Source organism: Triplophysa rosa, linkage group LG20 (assembly GCF_024868665.1).
Source record: "Triplophysa rosa linkage group LG20, Trosa_1v2, whole genome shotgun sequence".
Classification (NCBI taxonomy): domain Eukaryota; kingdom Metazoa; phylum Chordata; class Actinopteri; order Cypriniformes; family Nemacheilidae; genus Triplophysa; species Triplophysa rosa.
In genome coordinates, this window is record NC_079909.1 from 5,190,525 (window position 1) to 5,215,787 (window position 25,263).

The window sequence follows — 25,263 nt, forward strand, 5'->3', positions numbered from 1 at the left end:
AATGTATCATCACTGCTTAGCTAAAAAAAGGTTTAACTATCAAAGCATGTAATGGTGTTTATTAACAGTAATAAGGTGCCAGTCCAAATGAAAAAAATATTGCAGTATACTTTATCATTTATTACAGTAAACTGTAGTAAAATTCCTAGATGCTACAGTGTTTTGAACCGTACCATAGTAAATATTAAGGTAATACAGTATTTTCTAGTTTATCAATTCACTATTGTAGTGTATGGAGTGGTCAGGAAACTCTGGAATTGTTAATAATGACCATTGAGAGAGAGAGTAACTCTGTTTATTTGTTTTGGTTGGCCATCCAGCTCTTCTGTAACAAAATACGGTAACACTTTAGAATAATGGTCCGTTGTTAACACGTAACTATGCAGAAAGTAATAGGCAGTACTACATGAAATATAGCCTATCTCTATGGATAGGCTATATATGTAGAATATATCCATTCATGTTTTGGTATTTGGCTTGTGGTATTTGTATTTATTCATGAATTAGTTTCCACAAACAGTGAAAACTGTGAAAAAATTTTCACTTTATGTTGAGATTAGTAATTAATTGTTTTTTCTTTATTAATTGGTCATAGTTCGCAAGTAGTTGTCAATGATGGCATTTTTCTTTAGTAATTATCAAATACCAAATAAGGAACTACCTTTGTCCTAAATTAGCTATTACTTACTGCTTAGTTAATCTTGCTTCTATATTAGTTAATAGTATTAAGGTAAGTGTTAATGTAGTACTGCCTTTTACTTTCTGCATAGTTACTTGTTAACAACGGACCATTACTCTAAAGTGTTACCCAAAATACGAGAGTAACTTTTCAGTTAACTTTAGTTCATTGAAGAATAATAACAGTCCATAGGGTGTCTTGTCATTTATTTGTGTTAAGCTATACAAGCACAACCACTATAGTTAGTACTACTGAAAACGTTTATAAAATCTATATATAGCTATAAAATATAACAGCACCTTACAATTTACTAGTTTACTTGTTTAAAAACCAAAAAGTGTACTACAGTATAACAGAGAGTATCCGTCCTAAATAGTATTCGAAAATAGAATTATGTCCCAAATCGTGGTATGTTGAAAATAGTATTCCAAAGATTCCCGGATGGTCTACTACCTCCGGTAGAAATTCTAAGCGCAGTGTGGCTACCCGATCCGTCCCGGAAACACGATTTGTTCCGCGCATGCGCGAAACTGACGTCACTTCCTGTCTGAAATAAACGGCTGATATTACCCACAACTCACCGCGAGTAGGCGGATTTAAGTGACGCTGCACTGCATTAATAAAATGAAATAACTGATGCGTCACTAAATTAATAAATATAAGTACAGAGTTAACATTACATATGAAACAATGAATGAATAAATACTTAAATGGAAGAAGAGCTGTATTTTGATGTGTGTGACAGTTAATGGCCACAATGTTGTCTAGGCAACAACGGCCACTTCCGTTTCCTGTTAGTATGTCCCGGTGCGTGCATATTGTTTTGCTACGCACTAAAATGTATATACTTTTCCATAACAAAAACAGTACACACATTTAGTGCATAGTACAGTATAAGTAGGCAAATTGGGACGCAGCAAAACACTCATTTGTCTGGCGCCCCGCACGTAGAATATATGTGTATCGTCACAGAAATTAACCAAATACAATTTTAAATAATACTTTTAATGAATGCGAACACAACTACCAGGCGAATATAGTGTGAATAAATCTGTTTATTTAAAAATTATTTTGCAATTTATGGCTGTGACCAAAATAGCCCCCATACCCTAATATAGTGCACTAATTGAGGGGACATCCATTTTTAGTGGTGTCCGAATTCATAGTGGACATTATTGAGTGCACTCATTCAATCCCACGAGGCATCATAATAACGAGTGTACAACCGATGTACACTCATGGCTAGCTGCTAGCCATCTATCGTGATGCTCGCGCTGAATGAATTCCCGCGTCTTGGCAGAAGATGGCGCCCGCAGCATTTCCAGTGCACCGAGTGTCCGAATTTACTCACTTGTTTTCAACCGCTCCTTTAAGTGGACTATATTAGTGAACTAATGTAGGGAATAGTGAATGAGGGTACAGTATAGTGGGCGATTTCGGACACAGCCTACAATATATGTTGAACTCATGTTGAACAGTCTTCTCTGGATAATTTGGTGGGGCGGCACCCCTGCGCCCCCTATTGACAAGCCGCCACTGGACACTGGCCAAACACAGACTAGAAGTTAACGGCTGTCCAGGCGCGTGCGTCCAATAAAACAGTCTATTTATTTAGTACTAGAAATTATTCAGGAGAAAATGGAAACAGAATCAGATTTGAGTGGAATATTTTACCCAATTTTTGTGTATGTTACATATATATTTGATTCAAAACAGTTGCCTATGCAGACCGTAGTGAGCAAAGCAGCTCGCTAGATTTTGGATGAGCTTCAAAGTCTGCATACATTTTGCCAAAGCATTTTACAATAAGTTTGGAGAACACCAAAGCTCCAAAAATATGAGTCCTTTAATATTAGACACCCACAAAACTAGTATAATAATGTTGGTGCAATTAAAATTTTACAATCATTTATTTCACCAACAGTTCCCATAGGTTGCACGCGTTTGTGTCCGACAGAGATGACACATCATGTCACAATAGCGAGTGAACATGTCAGTGTTGTATAAGCAGCTGGGATTATGTCACGGTGAATCCTGAAGGAAAGACGTACTCGCCGACCTCGCCATGTAGCTTTCACCATAAAGAAATTGTTGTAGGCTTAATGTCGTGCCATACCTGACTGCCCACAGCTGCGTGGGGCCGGGTGGCAACCCGCTCGCTTGAAAGGGGAGAGAGAGAAAGAGGAGTGGGTGGACGTGTCGCTGACAGGAGAGAAAGCAGGAGAGCCAACGTAGCGATGAGTCATTTAGGTGCCTCCGTCGTGTCGTGTTGCCAGCGGAGGTCTGTGGGCTTTCACCGCTCGGCTCAATTAGATCCCACACATCTGACACACACGCACGCAGCTCTCTGCTAGTCAATGGAAATCTGTTGACCGCTGCGGCGAAAGAGGAGGCAGAGGCTAAGGGGTTGTGGAGGAAGACATGGAACTTTGTACATTCTTCTTGAACAGTTTTTAATTGGACGTGTGTTAAAGCGAGGCCGCGTGGGAGGGAAATAAAAGTCGTTTGGAGCGGATTGTGAGGGTTCCTACGTGGTGTTCACTGCAGTAATGGGTTCACTTGACACGAGACACGTCATTTGAAACACCTCGACACGTGGTCATGATAGTATGAAGACAATGTTTGTCTCTGTATATAAATATAGAATCAATTCTATGCTTTTAAATATGGGTGGTTATTCTGTGGGGAACCATATATGCTCTATACTGTATATATACGTTTTGAATAGTTGCATTTGTCTTGACTTTCCTGCAAGCATGAATGAAATGGATAGACTAAAAATTTGGTTTACAAAACGTTTAGAGTCAGAACTCCCAGGAGTCATTGCACTCAAACCTGGTTTGATGTTTACATTGCATCTCAGTGTATAGCTGCAGGACATCTGATTCCAGATCTGCCCTCTTGATAAATATTTATGAAGCTTCTCTGGATCATTTTAACAGTCTTAAACGTTGTGGCAGGGATTAGTCCAGACCAGAAGAGATCTGTTGTCGGATCAGCTCTCAGAAAGACAGAATTGACAGAAGTTGTTTGTTATGGGCTGGGAATTTTTTTTAGCAAAATAAACACTAATGTAGTAACTGTTTGCACACCTTTAACTCCACCCAAGGACTTTGGCATTTGCATATTAGTCTAGTGTGTCGATTTCAGGCCTTAACATGCAACATAACTCAACGGTGGCTAATTTCCAAAACAAACTGCATTTTTGTGTCAAGCTGTTGTGGGAAGATGTTGTTTGTTGTTTTACTGGTGGTTTCTAACCTGTAATTATATTTTTCTTTCTCTTTATCTCTCTTAGGATTAAACATGCCAACATAGTTTCCCTGGAGGACATATTCGAGAGCAAATCACATCTCTACCTTGTCATGCAACTGTAAGTGATTCTGATTTTATCAACCCTTATAAAATAACCATTTGTTTTATTATAGTAACATGCATTAAACTGTATGCACATGAAAACCCAGCATGTTTTTGTTATTTACTGTTTTCTGCAAGCGTTTTTGTTTATTGAAATCAAATAAAATTAAAATTATTTGGAAAAAATAAACTAACAAAAAATATGAAATGTTGCCTCAGAAATAAACTAAAGTTATAATAATAAACAAAACTAAAACTAATTCATCTTATATAGCAACGTCAAAAATAAACAAGTAAATAATACAATGACAAAAGCATATAACAAAGTTGCCACATATTTAACTAAAATTAGAAATCTAAGCTAATTTAAAAAATGAATAAAAATTAAATAAAAACTATAATTATTATATGGTTAATATCTGTTTATTATGGCTAATTTGTAGGTTTTATTTGTGATAAAACCATAATTATTTTGTTTTAAAGGAAAACACAGCACCGACCCCCAAACAATTCAGCTGCTTTTTTAGTACCTGGTCTAAAACTCTTTTATTTCTTTAACTCGAAGTTTAGATATTCTGTGGCTTTTACAGTGAAGAAACTTTTACACTTTTAAATCAATTTTAAACTTCTTGGAAAAAAATGCAAAAGGGTGGATTATAGGCATTTGCACCAAAACCCTGAACTTTGGTGTGTAAATCTTGCTTTAGTATAATAGACATGAATGATACAAAAAAATGGTACAAAAATAGTACAGTGTAGAAAAAATACTCTTAAAAATGGCAATGTTTCCGGCTGCTGGGGCTCCAGAAACAAAACTAAAATAACTTTTTTGTTAGTTTGTTTTGCTATTTTACAACCAACCGATTTACAATCTATTTCTTTAATTTAACATTTTACAGCATTTCGAAAATATGTGAGCACTCTGTTAAATAACACCATGAAATTCTGTAAATTTACAGTTATTCCTTACAGTGTACATTTTTTAATAATGAATATTCTTTTTCTATATAAAGACTAAATACTAAATTGCTAAAACAATGCAAGTTTTCAGAGGCCCAGCTGCATCCAATGACCAGAATATCACAGACTTTTAAACAACCACCCACAACACCCTTAAAACAACGTCTTAGCAACCACCAAGAAAACCACAGCAATCCACCAGCAAGCACCCAGACGCTCACATCGTGGCTGTGAGTTTTGCACGGGGAAGCGCCGCTTACATGATTGACACAAAAATAGGGCACTTCCCCTTTAAGTACATACTACGGCACCGTTCACTACAGTTTGTTTCTGGCCTCGTAACACCCTTCTTATCTGAACTACCCAATCTAACCCAACAACCCGAATCGCATTTCAAAAGCAAGCCAAGGTAATGAAGCACCTCCTCTAAACGTACGATCTGTTGATAGAGAGCAAAATGACCATATATGGTTGAACACTAGCAGGGAGGAAGTAGCTTTAATGTACGACAGACCGGTTAAAGACCAGACGAACGCCACGGGGGACACGCCGCCACAAAACTAGACGCTATCATGTGTCTGTAATAGGCCCCATAGAGGTACAGAGGAACATGTAATGCAGTAGCGTGTGTGAGTGTGTGTGTGTGGTTGTGTTACCCCCCTCCTCTCTCGCTCGCCCACTCATTGTGTCAACCCCTTTAATGACTTATGTGCACGAGGGGCTTGCTATTTTCTCTTCCGCTGAGAAATCAAGGAAAAGGCTAAACAACCTCACCGCACACACGGGCGCTGGAAGCCCACTGAGTTAAGCTGGGGAAACTATGCTCACACCTGCTTCTTCACATCTACTGTTGGAAATGTCAGTAGAGAGATATAGTGATAGAGTTGCAGATATTTATAAAAGAGACAGATTATAACATAAGCGACAAAATATGGAGAGAAACGCAGCACAGCTGTGTTAACAGAGAGATCAGGAGAGACAGAATGAGACAAAAAGATAGGAGAGATGTTCATTGTGGCTTTTCCGGATGATGGCATGCACGAGGACAGTAGGACTCTAAGCTTGTCAGGGCTTTCAACTCAGCGAGAGATCAGTTCTGCATACATGTACGGTGTGTGTGTGTGTGTGTGTGTGTGTGTGTGTGTGTGTTCGCACCCACACGCTTGATGCTTCAAATGCCACAGACTATGAAAACCCACCCTCATTGCTCCGTATCCCACACATGAAGAGACAAAAACAGTCACTGATCGGATGAACTTGTGCTTTTTGGAATCACAAGACGGGTTTCATGTACATGCTCACCCAGCCTTAGTCCTTCAAAAAACAAAACAACAACAACAAAAAACACTATTAATTACAATAATACTTCAAATGATTAATATACTTCAATTGAACAACCTACAGTTCCTCCAGCATCCGGCACAGTATTTATTTCAGTAAAATTTCATTAATGCACCTTGCATAGAGAAAATCTTGCAATAATACCAGATATTCTTATTCCATGTACTGTCTTTATTTTATTTATTCATCTATTACTATTATTATTCTTTATTATAATGTATGTAAAGCTGCTTTGCAATGATGAAATTGTGAAAAGCGTTATATAAATAAAATTGACTTGACTTGGCATTATAATATTGTTTTAGTCTTTAGTATAAAAAATGAAGAGTTTGTGAAGAAATAACATTATTTTGTAATTGTTATGGCAGTTTAATTAGTGTCTCAGTACTTTCTGTAATATTAATGACAAAAATATGTATATTTATGTATTTATTGCTCACTGCAATTTAACTATATTTCTATAGGACTATTTTCAATTTTACTTTCAGAAACAGACAGTAAAGACACAAGAACAAAGCATAGTAATATGGAGAAAAGAAATAATAAAAACAGAAAAATTATTAAATGTATTATAGAATACATCATGGTAGTATTGCAAATATTCTCTGTTAGTTTTGAATCAGATTGTTGTATTCTTAGTTTTAGTAATATGCATGTATCTTAAATTGTTTCATAAGATTCATATTAGCAGTACTAACTGTAAACATAATTATATATATTATTATATACAGTAAGTGTATACAATTAAAATTTGTTTCCGAATACTGTAGAACAAATTATACCAACTACATAAAACATTTTAAGAAATGTGTGCAAGTCAGAAATACCTGTCATTTCACCTGAAAGCTTGTACCTCGATGCTTTATGTGAAAACAAAGTATGAAAACAGCATATAATTTCCTGAACGTATGTCATTTAGTCAATTATCGTGATATCACGTGATTTTCAGAATATCTTAAAATGTGCGTAATATACAGTATACATAATAGACAAAAATAGATACCTAAAATTAATAAAACAATGTCACATGTAGGCAGTTTCAACTCTTTGGCTAACAAGTCTTAACAGCAGTTATTACACATTTAAACATATTTTTTGTCACCATTTCTGAAGAATATAGTTGACATACAACAGAACTAAACCGACTCACCATCAAATTAAACAATCTTTATACAGATATATGTGAAACGCTGCCAATTATTTACCCGTAAACTGAGTAAAACAGCTCTATCTGGTGGATATGATGGGTACAGCATCACCATGTGTTTCTGTCGGGACCCTGCTGTGTGGCCGTCTGTCAAACAGAGAGAGCTTGTGAATGTGCGTCGGTGTGTGTGAACAGCATCTTTTTGTTTTTCCATTGGCAGGGTGTCCGGTGGAGAACTCTTCGACAGGATTGTTGAAAAAGGATTTTACACCGAGAAAGATGCCAGTAAGCTCATTCAACAAATCTTGGATGCTGTGAAATACCTGCATGACATGGGCATCGTGCACAGAGATCTGAAGGTAAGACGTGGAAGGGTTAGCAGGTGTGACGGAGCAGGATAAAAGAGCTGTTTTTAACCAAAAAGTGCCACTTTGTGCAAAATCTGTTCTGAAAGTTTCACATCTTCAGTCTTAAAAGAGAGTCTTTGATATTAATAGTATAGAGTTTGTGTCCCCAGAGACCAGGAATGTAGTTCTGGGTAAATGGTTCAATCAATGGCATTAGACCTATTTTTTAAAGTTTAAAATAAAATTGAGTTGGGGAGTTATACTGTTATACTTTGTGTTAAAGGGATAGTTCACCCAAAAATAAAAATCTATTCACCCTTATGCCATTCAAAACCTGCATGTGACTCTTTTTTTCTGTGTAAAGAAGATATTTTGAGAAATGTCTCTGGTTTAGTGTTCTTACAATGGAAGTCAACGAGGGTCAATGTTGTATGGTTCCCAACGTTCTTCAAAATATCTTCTTTTGTGTTCTGCAGAAGAAAGTCATATACAGGCTTGTAATGACTAAATGATGTAAATGATGTTTTCATTTTGGGGTGAACTATCACTTTAATAGTTTGCCTTTTTTAAGGGATAGTTCACCCAAAAAAGAAAATTCTGCTATCATTTACCCACCATCAGGTCGTTCCAAACCTGTATAAATGTCTTTGTTCTGCTGAACACAAAGGAAGATATTTGGAAGAATGTCAGTAACCAAACAGATCCCATTCCCCATTTCCTGGCATAGTAGGGAAAATAAATACTATGAGAATCAATTGGGGAGGAGATCTGTTTGGGTACTGACATTCTTCCAAATAGCTTCCTTTGTGTTCAGCAGAACAAAGACATTTCTTTTTAATGTATATTTTAATATAATCAAAATATATATTTTGGAGACAACGATCAAAATTTGTGTTGTTTGTGTGTTCACCATGTCTTCTCATGTGTAGCCGGAGAACCTGCTGTACTACAGTATGGATGAAGACTCCAAAATCATGATCAGTGATTTCGGTCTGTCTAAGATCGAGGGTTCAGACAGTGTTATGAGCACAGCGTGTGGTACACCTGGATACGTAGGTAAATACACACATCCATGCACAAACACATTCCGATGCATAGAGCTTCCCGTGTGAAAGTTTTACTTGTGGCACATTTCCTCCAGTCTTCTGCCAGAATGTGTCATGTGGTTGTACAGGGATACTGTTTCTAACAACATCTTAGTTTCCCTCATTTTTCTAACGTTAGTGTGATGATGTATGAGTGGGTGAAAAGAAACACATTTTTGTAAACTGGTAGTGCCGTTTCTCATGTAAGACTTATGGTCTTTAGACTGGTTTAAATTGGTTCTGTGAATTAATAAGCAGAATGTCATGTAAAATATGCCTACAAATTTACAACCAGTATCATAAAGTCCTGTCACTTGTATGTCCCAATTTTCCCTCAACATCAGAATGAACAGAAAACAACAAGAACCCCTGTACAGTAATTACAGCCGCAGAAAAAAAGACAATTTCAAAATGAATTAGAGTTTTTCTGAATTGACTCTTTCTTAGGTATGTGTTAAGGTAAAATGATCGTTTTTTATTTCATTCTGTGAACTACTAACAAAATGTCTTACAAATTTAAAAGAAAAAGAAAAAAGAAAAGATGCTCTGTACTTTTAGACCTCAAATACTGCAAAGAAAACAAGTTCATATTCACTTTTAAGTGATTACTTGGGAATTGTAATCAGTTACTGATTACAAACTATATGGCAAAATTTGTAGTCAGTAATGTAATCTCTTAGATTGCAAATTTCTTGTAATGTAATCTGACTACTTTTTGATTACATTTGTTTACAAGTGTCTGTTTTAGCTTTACCTGGTGTATCTATCTGTCCACAACACCTTTCATGTTAAATTTTAAAACATTCAAATTATGTTAAATAAAATTATATTGGTGAAATGTACAGGTAGGTGGAACACCTGCTAGGCATTGCTGCCGGTCGCACCTCCTCCGGTGTCCACGGGTCAGCTGCAGGGTCATCAGCCAGGAACCACCATTCACCAACGTTTCACTCCTTTAATCCTGGAACGTCTCCTGGTGGCGGAGCGTCTCCCTGTCACCCCCTGCAGCTGATAGGTGTTACCATCTGCGGCTGTTGTCAGGGTTAGTTGTTCTTTCCCCAGCTCTTGTCTTTCCTCCTCAGACAGAGCCAAAAGCTACCCTTCTCGACCTCCTCCGCTAGCTCTTTGATTGCCTTCTTTAGGATCCCTCCGGTCACCCCTACCTCCCTCAGAAGGCGTGTGGTTGACAGCCCTACGTAACCTCGGCATCCAATCTCCACTGGATAGATGGTGGTCTTCCAGCCAGCCTCCCGGCACTCAGCAGCCAGCTCTGAGTACTTGGCCTTCTTGCGTTCCTAGGCGGCCTCCATCCCCCCCTCCGCTGGTATTGTGAGCTCAATGAGCAGCACAGATTTTGCCTTGGTGGACCACACCACTATGTCAGAGAAGCGTGTCGTAGGTTGAACGGATTAGGAAACTGAGCCTTGCCTGTGGGATCTTCCACAGGTCTGACCAGGTGATGTTTCGGTTGACAACTCCCTCCCAGGTTGTCGAGCTTCCCTGTCGGCCCTGCGACACGGCCTTGGCCCTGTAGCGCTCTTCCTCCATTCTTGTCGCCACCACCATCTCCTTCCTCTATTTACGGTTGGCCTTGGACCAGAACCGTGGCGCTTCTCCCCACCCTAACCCTGCTCTTCCTTCCTGGACTCTGCCAACAATCTCTTGATGTTGCAAATGACTGATGGCAATTTGGGCATTCCACTTCCGGCCTGTCAGAACCTTGGGGTTCCCGTTCCTTACAGCCTGGTCAGCGGACTCTCTCAATTCTCTGCTTGTAGCCCAAACTGATGGATTGAAGTGGCAGCTGGAGGGTGTTCCTTACGAAGAGGCCTGTTTCAGAGAAGCAAATTATAAAAGTACATGAAGTACTAGAAGTTAGTCAAATGCCTTTATACTGAATGACAGCAATACAACAGCACATGTAGTTACAATAAAAATGGTTAAATTATAGAAAAAAGGCCTTACAGTGTAGATATCAAGTGTAGATACCAAATCAATGTAAATGGGTGTAATTTTCATGCAGTGATGGGCAAAACAAAACGTATTCAGACAGCAATCTGACAATAAGTTTATAATCTAAACCACAAGCTTTTGTCTACATAATTTAGATTCATAAATACCTGCATATATTATAGCCACATTAATAATAGTTTGCTAATAGCAAATGTAAATGTTCACAACAGAAAGCCTGGATTACAAATGACAGGTACACATTGTCGCAAAACAACAAAATCAAGTTGTGAAAGATTAAACGTATCACCCGCCTGTGCTTGTGATTATCTTACGCAAAATCTAGGGATGGGCATTTTTGATCATATTTGATTTCGAGTACTGGACAGGTTTGAAAATTAAGTAATCGATTAAGTGGGGGCGGGGCATTAGAGGAGGGGAGGGGGCGTGTCCCTTATGGTGACAATGAAAAGATTTTAATTACAACACTGATACGAAAATTTATGTTGATAAAAACTATGAAAAGATTGAGTAAATAATTAAATCAACACTGTTAGATTATTAAAAAATCACTATCAATGTTTTTGAAAATACAGGAAACATTTAAATAGAAATATCAGCGTGTGGTGAAGCGTCATCTCTGCCCTGTCGCATTTCTGTCTTTGACATTTTGTGTCCAAATATACCGGTGCGGAGCAGGGCGAGCATTTTTAATCCATTCTTATGAACTTGAGCGCACTTTCGCATGGCGCTCGCGGAGCAGAGGGAGGAATGCTCGCTCAGCTTCCCTGGGAATGGATTGAAAACGTTCGCTCTGCTCTGCGAGTGGAGCAAATGCAACACTAGAACCCATTATAAACAGAAATTCTGTGCCCACTGGAAGCAGTGTGAAGAGATGCAACAAACACCTTGTTCGGTTTCTATTTGCTTTGCCATGCGTGCGGTGTAGACAGAGTGTAAGATGATAACGAATCAAACTTAGTAGTAGATTTGTAGTAGTAGTAGATTTGTATGTTTTGTATGAAGCTTGGCGCTGCACATTTTGCACAAAAGACTGTATTTTTGACGAGTTTATCAAAGTGAAACCAGGCATCGCTGTGCGCATTCAATATGCTCTTCTCTGTTCTCCTGACTTGGACCGCAAACTCTCGCAACGCAACCAATCAAATCTCTGGGTACCACCCGAAATGCCAGCATAACCAATCAGAAAGAAAGAAAATAATGTTATTTTATTTTTTTTATTTGTAGACCCAAACGATCATCGTTTTCATCATCGATCATCGTTGTCGAGTCGTGCCCATCCCTAACAAAATCCAATTTAAACAATGGAGAATATCAATATTTTTCACATGCATTACCTTTGTGAACAAAAATTTTGAAAATAGATGATATATTGTGAATGTTGGGCATGGACAATTCAGCAGCACAAATACTGTATATTTGGATTTTCGACTAATGCAGTTTCGCAATGAATGTTGTGATTTGCACTAATCGTGTTATTGTTGCTAGATGAAAATTAACACTGTTCTTGAACAATACATAGCAAACATAAATGCTTTTTAATCAAAAAGATGTCAGACTCGCTATCGAGGTTTGTAAACAAAATGCTTGGAAACAAAAACATGTTAGACCCACTATCATGGGTTGGTTGGTTGTCTTAACAGTTAAAGTGGTAGGCATACCAAAAAATAAAAAAGTAATATGTAATGTAATCTGTAACAATAAAATAGTAACGTAACTCAATTACAAATACTTGATTTTGGGAATCTGATTAAGTAATCCAAATTACAAGTAATCAATTACTACCCAACTCTGTACAACAGTCATATTTCTACATGTATTTAGGAAAGGGGGAAAACATTTTTTATGTGATAACCTTGATTTTCTCACAGTTTTCATGTGTCTTGTCATGCTGTCAGTCTTTCACATTGCTGTTGGATGACTTTATGTCACTCCTGAGGTTTGATTTTGCTGAAATTCAACAGACACTGGACTGGAATGACCACAATACATCTAGAAATGCTGAATACATGAATATTTGGTCTCTTAAATTTTTCTGTGGCTGTATGTACAATAGATTGTACCTTGAGTGACATGAAGGATTGAGGTGTTGAACACAAGGTTTGATGATGTATTTGTTTGATTTTCAGCTCCTGAAGTTCTTGCACAGAAGCCGTACAGTAAAGCTGTGGACTGCTGGTCGATCGGGGTCATCGCATACATCCTGTAAGTCCATGTTTACAGGTGTAAACCTCTGTTCTTTCATCTTCGTATGTCCTAAACTAAAGTGTTCTAAAGTTAATGAGTTTCCTAACAGCTCGTGCGTTCCTGTAGTTTTGCTTTGCATTAGCGGCAGAAAGGTTGTGAGTTTGATGCATGCAGGGAACACACAAATTGATAAAATGTACACGGAATTCTCTTTGGATGAAAGCATCTGCCAAATGCATAAATGTAAATGAACTCAAGCAGACTCACCATCTGTCTGTCTGTCTGCTCACAGTTTATGTGGATATCCACCGTTTTACGATGAGAATGATGCCAAGCTCTTTGAGCAGATCCTGAAGGCGGAGTACGAGTTTGATTCACCGTACTGGGATGATATCTCAGATTCAGGTGAGTTTCCTTTCATAAACCAGATCATCATGGCTTTTTTTAGGGCTGTCAAACGATTAATCGCGATTAATCGCATCCAGAATAAAAGTTTGTGTTTACATAATATATATCTGTGTACTGTGCATAATCATTTTGTATTTATTAACACGTACACATACATGCATATATTTAAGAAAAATCTAAAAATTAATAAACATTTATATATAATTTCAATTATTGGTAAATATAAATAAATGCAAATGTAAATATTTCCTAAATATGTATTCATGTGTATGTGTTTGTATTTATAAATACAAAATGAATATGCAAGGTACATAGACATATATAATGTAAACACAAACTTTTATTCTGGATGCGATTTATCGCGATTAATTGTTTGACAGCCCTACTTTTTTCTTTATAAATCTCCAAAAATTGTAATGCTTGTTTTTTTGTTACTCATAAAGCTTGCCTGATCTTTTACCTAACTGTATTATAATGATAACCATAACAATGCAAAATGCAAAATAAAAAAATTGTTTGAAAAGTTGCTATTTCTGAAATTAATGCCACTTTTGGCATTTCATTATATAATAGAACAAAATTAATACATTCTTACGATATCTAAATACTTAGATATGCTACTACTGGATATTTGGACACTAATATTGAAACTATGACACTATGTCTGGTATTTTTAGAAAATTGAAACCAAGTTAATTTCTTTATTTTTCTATCTTGCTCTCTCTGTTGAACCGTGTCTTCGTTTCTCTGTGACTCTATGGAAAGAGTTATGTCATGTTCTGAATCTTTTTTTTTTCAGCCAAAGACTTCATTGTGCATTTAATGAAAAAAGATCCCGGTCTGCGTTACACATGCGAACAGGCTCTTCAGCACCCGTGGTATGAGTTCAACACAAACACAGATTAATAGACTAAGTATTATACTGTAAATCTCACATAGAGCAGTTTAATCCCGAAACGGTACACTCTCTGATACATTCATTTATTTTTGTGTGCTTTACAAGCACCAGATGTTGTGGTTTTACTACTTTAAAGCCGGGGACGCACTTAACGACTGTCTTAAACATACTAAGACTGGACACAACACATTTACAAGAGTTTTTCTTGCGACTGGAACCGATTCTAGTCTCTGACAGTCAGAAACGAGCTGCCGAAGCATAAAATCTATTGATCGATGTACCAAAATAGATCAGCAAGTTCAGCTTTATATTACGTTTTGTTAGTAATAAACCGCAGGGTGAAGCAACCACGATGTTCACATGTTTCTTTTTCCAATGAAGTTATGCGCTTTTTGTTTTAGACTTCAATGATGCATAATAAAGGTTAAGTTGGCAGTGAAAACAAGAGTCATTTATTATTCATGAAAGTAAAAAACATAGCATTAACCTACATAATGCAGCATGCATAAGTCCCAAACTGCACCCCAAACAAAACTTTGATCAAATAAAGCAGCGTCTTCTGCCTCTACATTCAGCTTTAAAGTTGAAAATGACTTTAATCAAAATAGTCACCACAAAAATACAAAGCGTTTTAATAAACTTGATCGCTTAGCAACCTTTAAAACAGGCTATACAGTATATACAGTAGTCTATACCTGCAGCCCCGCGCCGTGAGGAGCGCATTTCTCTGCAGCCCAAATTTAACCCGGCCATTTAGATATGATTGATTTAACTCGACAAAGCATGTGAAACAAAACATGATGCTTATGTTTATGTATGTTCTCTATTCTTACGGGCAGTCTGCTTTGTTAACGGGTTTTTCTTTCGCGAGCGTGAAATGCTTTTGTTCTGTAATGTATCCCTTTACTTACTTTACACTGCATACTTTCAATTAATAAACTTAGAATATGAGGATATAGCTTATTTTAAGTGATATTACGGGAATTATATTAATGAAAATGATACCTTATATATCCAGCGGTTTTTGTGTTGCATTCGTTTCACGCAGTTGCTGTATTGCTGGACAGATGTTGGCTTATTTTCGGTTCATTTAGACTCATTTGTATTGAGGCTCCGTAAATATGCTAAACAATTAGCTTTTATTTGTCTTATTTATATTTAACTTAATATGGCTATGTGTAGCCTATCTATTTAATAAACCCCAAAAGGTTACTTATTTCTTTTATTATTTTAGCTTATTTCTTTGACTTTTGTCAGCATTTCTCTCATTGTTTCTGCCTGTATACCGTCTCCAATGCAGCTGTGATGTCATCGATCGCACCCGCCAGTCATAAATATTAAACACGTTTAATAAAATCTTTAGTGAGGATGACTCGCAACGACTGGCTCAGGAAAATTCTGTGATTTAGTCATAGTTTTTTTATTGCTTTCCTAATGTAGATCCAAATCCATTTTACTTTCTACAATGGAACACAAAAAGAGAGGATTTAAATAATGGACACATTACAGCTCTGTACAACTATCATACACCAACAGGACCTAAAATACTAAATAATACTCAATAATAGTAAATAAATAAAACAGAATGTTCCGTTTTGGTTGAACTGTATCTTTAAAACAGCATTTTGTATTTTCAAATGTTTTCATTGTCTGCTCACATACAGTATCTGTTTTAAACTTCAGGATCGCAGGAGACACCGCGTTGGACAAGAACATTCATGAATCTGTCAGTGCTCAGATCAAGAAGAACTTCGCCAAAAGCAAGTGGAAGGTAAATTCATGAACATGAGGTCACATCAATGAGAGGGTTTCCTTAAAAGGATACTCCACCTAAAAATGAAAATTCTGTCATCATTTACTCACCCTTTTTCATTTCAAAGCTGTATGACTTTCTTTCTTCTGCAGAACACAAAAGAAGATATTTTGAAGAATGTTGGTAACCGAACAATGGCTGTACCCATTGACTTGCATTGGTTTTGTCTCCATACAATTGAAGTCAATGGGTACCGCCATTGTTCGGTTATTCTTCAAAATATCATCTTTAGTGTTCTGCAGAAGAAAGTCATACAGGTTTGAAATGACAAGAAAATGAGTAAATGATGACAGAATTGTCATTATGGGGTGAACTTTAAGAAAGCTCTTTAAGCTCTGTTCCAAAATCTTTTGAGCTGTCTTGCAACATGCTCCCTACATAGGCAACTCTTTACTAAGGCTGGATCATAAATATTACATAACTTAAAAACATGGACATTTTAAACACTCTACATATAGCAACTTTTTTCTGATATTATGTACTAAAAATTGGCATAAAAATAATCACACAAACATTGGATAAAACAATGCATTTTTAAATACGCTCACTTTTTTATACTATTTGTATATAAGTATGTATGTAGATTGTAATGCATTTCTGTTTCGTCAGACATATTGCATGAACTTTTTTCACTGAGCTCATGGCAATGCATTCTGGGATTGCCAGCTTTAGGCAACATGCAATGCTGCCTTAGGCCGTGACCACATCTGACTTCTTTTTTGACAAAAAAAAGTTGACAATGGCGCTTTTTTAGAAAAAAAAGCTTGCAGGGTTGGTTACAAATAGCAGCCGACGATGTTTTGATGTAGCATTTGTGCACGAAGGCAGCTCAGAGAGACAGGCTTCATAGGCAGCGTAACGTAAGTCTATTTGAATTATAATTCAATCTTTGCAATAACCTATTACATATTTAAAAACTACAAAACTAATGTATAGAAATGCAATCAAAAGTTATATTTGAAAGTTAAACATAAACTTGCATTTATACAAAACTATGCTCTAACCGGCGTTTCGGCCGCCATTTTATTTTTTCGAGCTTGAGCCTTCTCGACCAATTACCTTCCTCGCATGTTGTTATGGAAACAACAGGTCTCTCTCATTGGTTAGCTGTGATAAAGGTGCCTGACGTAGGGCGTTTTTTTGTCAGAAAAGTTGAAATATTTTTTAACCTCAAAAGACGTTCTGAGCTGCAGAAAAAGGCATTTAAAAAAGCGCTCAGGACTTTTTTGAAAACACGGTTTACTCCAAAGGATTATAATATAAAACAGATGCTAGCAGCTTCAAAAAAAGAAGTCAAGTGTGAACACGGCCTTAGAATGTAAGCTGTCAAACGTTCTCTGATATCAACAGCCTTAATCTTTTTCTCGTACACAGCAAGCATTTAATGCGACGGCGGTAGTTCGTCACATGCGCAGACTGCAGTTGGGAACCAGTCAGGAGGGTCAGACACAGTCCACTCTGCCCAGTCCCTGTCACGGGCATCTACTGCTGCCTGAAGGAGACGAAGAAGAGAGCTGTCAGTATTTAAACATTTCTTTAAATATCTTTAAAAAATATATATGTTCTTGATAGAGTTTTTGAAAGGATGTCTCTCTGTTTCTCTCAGCCCTGCGGAGGGAGAATTGTGGCTGTTCTGAGGGGGTCACTGAGGAGGTCACTGAGGGGAACGACATAAAGAACTGCACCTACAACGTCCATTCCACCAGTCGGGTCTGAGTGTCGATCATCCCGCAGTAACCAATGACTGACTGTCCTGTTTTTCCACTGGAGTCCTGCCACACCCCCCAGGCCGGGAATACTGAGTAGCTCCAGCATCCTTCCACTAGGAGGCGCTGCAGTGTAAAGAACCCAGGTGGGAAGGGGGTCACTACTATTCCAATGGAGGGATTCTGTTTAATGAGAGGAGAGTTCAAAAAGAAGAGACAAAGAAGATTGCTACTGGTGCATCATGGGTAACGTGTGATTTGCGGGAACTGGAAAGAGATTGGACAGTATTTAACTCAGTTTAAAACATAATATATTTGAATTTCCTGAACTAAATGTGCACAAAAGTCTATTTCTGATTTCATTTTTAAATGTCCACTTTTGACGGGTTCAGATGTGGTTAAATTTAACAAAAAATGTAGATATGAGATTATGATCTAAATATTTTTCACAACAGTCATCCGCATGTTAACTACATCTCATGTTCCTCATGCTTACATAAAGCTTACGTCAAATCGATCATTATATTTCAGTTTTTTTAACATTGCGTTTCATCAGGTCTTCTCAACAGGTCAGAAATTCATTGTCAGTATGTTTCAGCATGTCTCTCACATCAAATACTCTCTGTTGTGCCTTCAGTATCGATGCTTTTCGACTTTTTTTTGCAAATTCACCTACAGCTCTTCTAAGCTATGCACTGTCTGCGGGCGCTTTGTACATTGTTTCATACGTGCTACCATCATTATAAATACAACACAGCTTTTGTTTTTTCTTCTCATTTTGTAAACCCCTTTCTATCACAACATTAAAAGTACTCAGGGGAGGAATAGAATCAGAAAATTTAGATTTATTGAACGGTTGTGGTTTACAAGAGAAAAAAGCTACAGGAAACTACAGTACACATCACTACACGGCTACGGTCTAAATCAGGGGTTTTCAAACAGGGGTCAGGGGCCTCCAGAAGTTTCTATAGGGGGTCTCCAGAAAATAAAATAAAAAGTAAACATTTTAAAAGTCTACTGAACATTATAAGTGTTTCATTAAGAAGTGTTTATCTCTTCTTTCTTGCTTCACGCATGCTTTCCAGAATTTTTTTTATCTTTATAGTGAGACTCACTGGGGTTTGTAATGTAGTCTTTGCAAAGATGTAATGAAAATTGCTACAGTACAAATACATTTGAATTGAAATGGGCTAGTTACTAGCTTTTGGGACGCCAAGGTCGGCAGACTAATTTCCGGTCGTATAACAATGTATGGGAAATGGAGGATTTGGGGCTGAGTATGGGTGGTTTTTTTAGATAAAAAAGAAAAAAGTAATATATAAGAGATATGACAGACCCTCATTACATTGCTAAGCACTTCGTTAAGCCAAAACAACACGATAGTGTTATACGACCGGAAATTAGTTTGCCGACCCTGGCGTTGCAAAAGCTCACCGGCGCCATCTTGTGCAACTAGCCCATTTGTTCTGTTCAGAGTTATACATCCATCATTTCTCCTATTTTAGCCAATCATTTAATATGTTGTCTTTACAATATCACACTTATTAGTAATTTAACGCAGCTTAAATGTCTCTTTATACAAAAAATTTGATATAGGCTATAGATGAATATGTATTTTAGGAAGGGGGTCCCCAAAAAAGATTCATCATATTTGGGGTCCCTTGCATGGTAAAGTTTGAAAACCCTTTGTCTATGCGATAGATTTAACATTCTGAATTATGGAATCTGTTTTAAAGTGACCTCCATTAAAGGAAATGAACGTGTGACTTGACTCAAGTTTTATGGTTTTGTTTGTTTCCATTCACTGCCAGACTGCCAGAATTGTTTATTGTTTGAAAAAACATTCGATGGAAAATACGTAAAAGTCAAATAATAGGAAGCCCCAGATGTTTGCGAAGAGTTTTTTCTCCACATGTGTGATGAATGACTGTGTGTTCTCCATGTGTTTTATAATGCATTAGAAGGCTATCAACATTTATGATTCTCAAGACTTGCTATTGTTTTTTGTTTGGTTCTTTTTATTTCTTCGTTTGAAATCAAGTGATGGTCAGAGAATAAATTCAATTCAGTGAATGAATTGTTGCCTTTAAATGCTTTACTGTGGCGTTTAAAAAATATACAACTTATTCTGCACAGTTCACGGAGATGGCAATGTATATTTGTATGTGTTTTAAAGTGATGTTGTATACGGATTGTAGTTGCGATGCGTTGAAAAAGAGGTCTTGCTGTTCATTTATTTGAACAAAACAATATCTGTTTCTCTAAAGGGGTAAAGTGTTTCAATCGTGATAACTTGGCCTTGTCTCTCTCGACTCAGAATTACCTTTGAGTTAACAAAATAACTCTAGTATAAAGTGCTCCCCGTGCTCACAAATGAATAATTGTAAAACTTCTTATGCTGTGGGTTGGAAGTGTTTCTCTCGACGAATACTGTATGTTGCTGTATGTATCTCAGCATGGTGTGACTTATGTACTGTATATACAGTGTAGGACTATTGTATATACACGGGTACGTTCACTTAAAAAAAAATATATGCTATTGTTAAATGTAAAACTGAGAAAAAAGTTTACTTGCTACAGTATATTTAACTGTTAATGCAAATCCTTAATAGTTGTAATCAAAGTTGCTTAAAGTTGATTTTATTTTTTACCACGAAACCCTTTGAACAAGTAACATACTATGTGTCTGCAGTAAACTGCACATTTTGATAGCCTGGTGTTCACACAAACACAGTATAATGCATATTACAGAAATGTCATTCCAAACATTATAATTTGCATTATTTCACTTTTTCCCTACATGGGCATAGCTACCTCTTAATCTTATAACGGCTTGCTACATTCTTTATTTGGAAGAGGTTTGGGAATGAGCATTGTGTTCAAATTGACCAATGTCAACCAACTCAGGACAGCAACAATATTTGGATTTAGATTTTATGTTGGAAACAAAAGTGCGCTAGTAAACCTTAAACAGTTTCATTGGCCTTAGTAATAACCTTTTATGCAAATGTTCAAGGGCTTGACTCCATAACTAATGTCTTGCCGATTTTGGTCAATTTGTCTTATAACTCAATTTAAATGTATTCTGAACATTTGTTTTTCATAAAGACGTATTTCTAAAACAAAATTTGAAGCCAAAATGGTACTTGACATTTCCCTTTCTAAACGAAAATGTTGAAATTGTTGTCTTTTGTTTTGATTTGATTTTCGCAAAATATTGACAGTATGTTGTACATGTATACGTATAGATATGAAGAGTTTGCTTCCAAAATGAGATAACTGCTCAAACTGCAGTTGTTTTGTTTTGATTTAAGCCACAATAACTAAAAAAATACAGCTAACTAACACAATAAACATGATACCATACAACATGATAACATAACAAAAATCATGTTTTTTATGATCTCATTTTGGATCCAAACTCTTCATACATACTGTGTTTACTTCTTTTTGTAAGACTTGTATGAGCTGTTTTGAGCCTTTGCTTGTTCGGATGCAATGCATCATAGGTATTTACTGGATATTATTCGTAATGAAGTACTGCTCGATATTGACGCCAATGATTTGTACTTTTAAAACATTTGTAACTGTAAAGTGCATTAAACTTTCCTTGTCTATGCACTGCGACTCTGTATTTTGTCCTGACATGTTGAGAGAGAGATGTGGTATAAGTAAATAATAGCAGGTTTAGGGTAATGCTCAGCTATGTTCGTGGAGAAGGGGGTTTAAGGGGTATTTCCTGAATTCTACAGTACAACCTAAAGTGTTTTAGGCCCCTTAAGGTCCAAAAAAATGTGGACACTGCATTAAATGAAGTTCTACACGTAGGTTTGGGAGAAGCCTACACATTCAGTCCTGTCAATCATCATTAGAGTGTTTAGAAGTGGCAGTCTCGCCGCCGCCCCCAGCGTCAATTCTTCCGGCATCCCTCCTCCTCCCCTTCTCCTCCTGCTTTGCTCTTATTCTTCCTCTGTGCAGTTCTATTGCCGGGGGGATGGGTAAACTTGGAGCTTAAACAACTAAGTGTACTTTCTGATAGTATTTAGGCACTTTGTTTTAGTCAAACGTTAATGTGACGAACTACGTACATGTGGTTACTCTTTTAGGGAGCTGACAAAAAAATGAGACCATTTGGTTAAAAGTACCAGTAACAGCAACCGCAAAAGTGACAAATTTACGTGATTTAACAGGAAATCAAAATGTCTTTTTAGTCCTATAGCAGAACTTCACACAGTATCGCGTGATGTTGCTCCAGTTAACATCTCCACACCTGCAGTTCTTCCAATCCGCTCATTCCCTTTTACCCCCCCAGTCTATCCCTGACGGCTACACCCCATGTTCTCTCACGTTGGCTTGAGGCTACCACTCCTCTGAACAATCGCTTATCTTCATTAAGGGTCCTCTCGGAACGAATAGAGAGACCACCTTGTAATGGCCGGATTACACTACTTTAAGTGTTTTTCTCTTTCATTTCTTCCTCTCTTTTGATCTCCATGTTCTTGAGTCTTGACTGTTGTTATTTTTAACAAACCAAGTTTGTTTGTCTAAAAATGGTCCTTCCTGTTTATAGTTATGCATATCCTAGTATACCAGACCATTTGTTCATCATCATGTCATTTCAAACCCGTATGACTTTCTTTTTTTCTGCAGAACACAAAAGAAGATGTTTTGAAGAATGTTGATAGCCAAACAACACAGAGACATTTCTCAAAATATCTTCTTTTGCGATCCACAGAAGAAACAGTCATATACAGGTTTGGAATGACATGAGGGGGAATAAATGATGAAAATGTGTTTTTTTTTCTTTATTTTGGGTGAACTATCCTTATAAGATGGCCAAACTGAGAAAAGTTCAGGATAATATCTATTGTCCTGAGACCTCCACCTCTGAGACAAGCCTGAGAGAAATGTTGACCTGTGTCTCAGCCTTCTTTTTTCTCTGTTGATTTTTTCTTTCGATATAAAACAATGTCATTATAGGGAGTAGTTCACACGTAAAAGAAAAAAAACGTCATCATCACCCTTTTGTTATTCTAAACCTGTGTGATTTATTTTCCCTTTTGAACACAAAAAGAAATGTTAGGTAAAACGTGCTTTAGATCTTAAAAATGACAATAAGTTCTGTAGAATTTCATCCCCACACACCGTCTTCTAAAGCCATATACAATACCTTGCATAAAGAACGGTCCAAACGCTTTTTGAAACTTCCCATAATCACAATGCACCTTGTACTTGTATGTTGAAATAATCTGTAATCTGACTATGAAGAACATTATGTTTGGACGAACAACGTTTTGGGAACTGACATTCTGACAGGCTTCTTCCATTTGTGTTTATAAATCGTTTTTAGAGATTTACTACTAATATTTTATGATTTGTGAAACACTCTTTATCAAGATGAATAGGGGACACTTTTTCCTAGCAGTGTACGTCACAGACTGCACTTGTGTGCTTCACGGGGGTAACTATGATTCGGTATTTGACCTTTAACCTTTGACCTCTTCATTATTTGTTAGATTTTCAAAAGCAGCTGTAATGGACCAGGATTCCCAGACTGTCAATCTGTTGAGATGAAAGGGTCAGGAGACCTAACTGACAGCACAGATGAGACGGCTCTCACACAAGAGTGAGAAAATGAAACGCTGACTGACATCACTGTTGTGCGCTGTGTGACATCTGCCACTGGTCAATGCAGGTGGTTTAGGTCAACTAATCTGTTGATTAAGTAATGCCATAACAACCACCTCACACACCCTAGAAACCACTCAGCCAGCACATCCTAACAACTGCTTAACAATTCCAAACACCTGTATAGCAGCATCCTAGTAACCATGTGAAATTATATTTTAAGGGGAATTCCATCATCAATTATTCACCCTCACCTCATTTAAAACCTGTGTGAACTTCTTTTTTCAGCACGAAAAAAGAAGATATTTTGAAGAATGTTGGGAACTAAACAACATTGATCCTCATGGTCTTCCATTGTATGAACACAAAACCACTGAGACATTTCTCAAAATATCTACCACAAAAGAAAGAGTCACATACAGGTTTGGAATGACATGAGGGTGCATCAATTATGACAGACTTTTTGTTTTTGTGTTAACAATCCCTTTAAAGTGGGGTTTTGTCAAGCCGACATCTAACGTTGTCTTCACAAACTTCCCTTTTCCATTTAATGACATGTTATATACAGGTACAGTACTGTATTCAGATACATTTTACTGCAGGTGTTCAGCTACAGAATAAAGGAGTGTGTATGTCTGGATTCTTTTCATGGTCTTCTGTCCTCACTGTGTGTATCAAACAGCACCACACACACACTTACCTGTCAACAGCAGCACATTGTGTGTGTGTCAGTCATCGAGAGTCTGTGTGTTTAGCTCATCTATCAGCAGAGAGGTGAAAGTGGTCGAACACGGAGACCGGTGACCTCCGGCGAGAGGTTACACCTCACATGAGTCTGGAAACTTCAATGAGACCTTATTACTGCGTTTCTGTTCCCATAAAAAAGAACAGGAAAGAAATGCATAGAGGTCAGCAGGAGAAATCCCACGCATACTTTCTGAAATATACAGAAGCAGCGTTAATAAGGACTAAGTAACTTTTTAGAGACCATGGTTCGTTCACAAACACAAATCATTTCACGGGTTCAAATACAATGTGGTACTTTTGGAAGTTTATATTAATGTTAGAGGTCCAATGTGTCATTTTTGCAGGATCTATTAAGAGAAATGCAATATAATATACATAACTATGTCTTCAGGTGTATAAAGACCTTCCACAATGAACACTGTAAAAAGAATACTGTGAAATTTACAGCAACTTGCTGGCAGCAATTGGCAAGTAAGTTGCTGTAAAACATTCCACAGTATGCTGACTGTAAGTTTAATCACAGTAACTATTAAATACTGTAATTCTTTATTACAGTAATAATCACAGTTCTGTAATTGCAATTAGAGTATTTGAATGCTGTGTTCTTTATCACAGCAAATATTAGACTAGTGTAACATGCATTACTGCATTCATTTTTGTGTACTGTGAAATAGAGACACCACTTTTACCACAAAAATGACATTTATTGACTTACAACATTTCTCATGTGACAATGCATAAAGGCATAAAAATAGATTGTAAACATGTAAACATTATTTATTTTGTAAATATATTTTTTATTTTGTAAAATTATAAATGTCTAAAACACAATCATTTTAAAACTATATAATATACATTACATGTTTATAATAAAAAACGACATTGTTAGATCTATACAAAATACGTATCATTGAAAAAAACATTATTTGTAACTGACTCTGGTCCTGTATGTTTTTCCTGAACTGGAGTCATCCTCCTGGACTGAAGTC

General features: G+C 36.9%; 1 protein-coding gene across 2 annotated transcripts in view; it reads left to right on the forward strand.

Annotated features, from left to right (window-relative positions):
- Nucleotides 1-21,514, forward strand: part of camk1b (calcium/calmodulin-dependent protein kinase Ib) — a 58,773-nt gene extending 37,259 nt beyond the window's left edge. For both annotated transcript variants that reach the window (XM_057362112.1, XM_057362111.1), the window contains 9 exons: nt 3,978-4,052; nt 7,705-7,843; nt 8,761-8,887; nt 13,017-13,092; nt 13,367-13,479; nt 14,282-14,360; nt 16,064-16,151; nt 17,568-17,709; nt 17,800-21,514. In XM_057362112.1, coding sequence (XP_057218095.1) covers nt 3,978-4,052; nt 7,705-7,843; nt 8,761-8,887; nt 13,017-13,092; nt 13,367-13,479; nt 14,282-14,360; nt 16,064-16,151; nt 17,568-17,709; nt 17,800-17,909 — 949 coding nt within the window. In that variant the 3' untranslated portion in view covers nt 17,910-21,514. The remainder of the gene's footprint in view (nt 1-3,977; nt 4,053-7,704; nt 7,844-8,760; nt 8,888-13,016; nt 13,093-13,366; nt 13,480-14,281; nt 14,361-16,063; nt 16,152-17,567; nt 17,710-17,799) is intronic.
- The last annotated feature ends 3,749 nt before the right edge of the window (nt 21,515-25,263 follow it).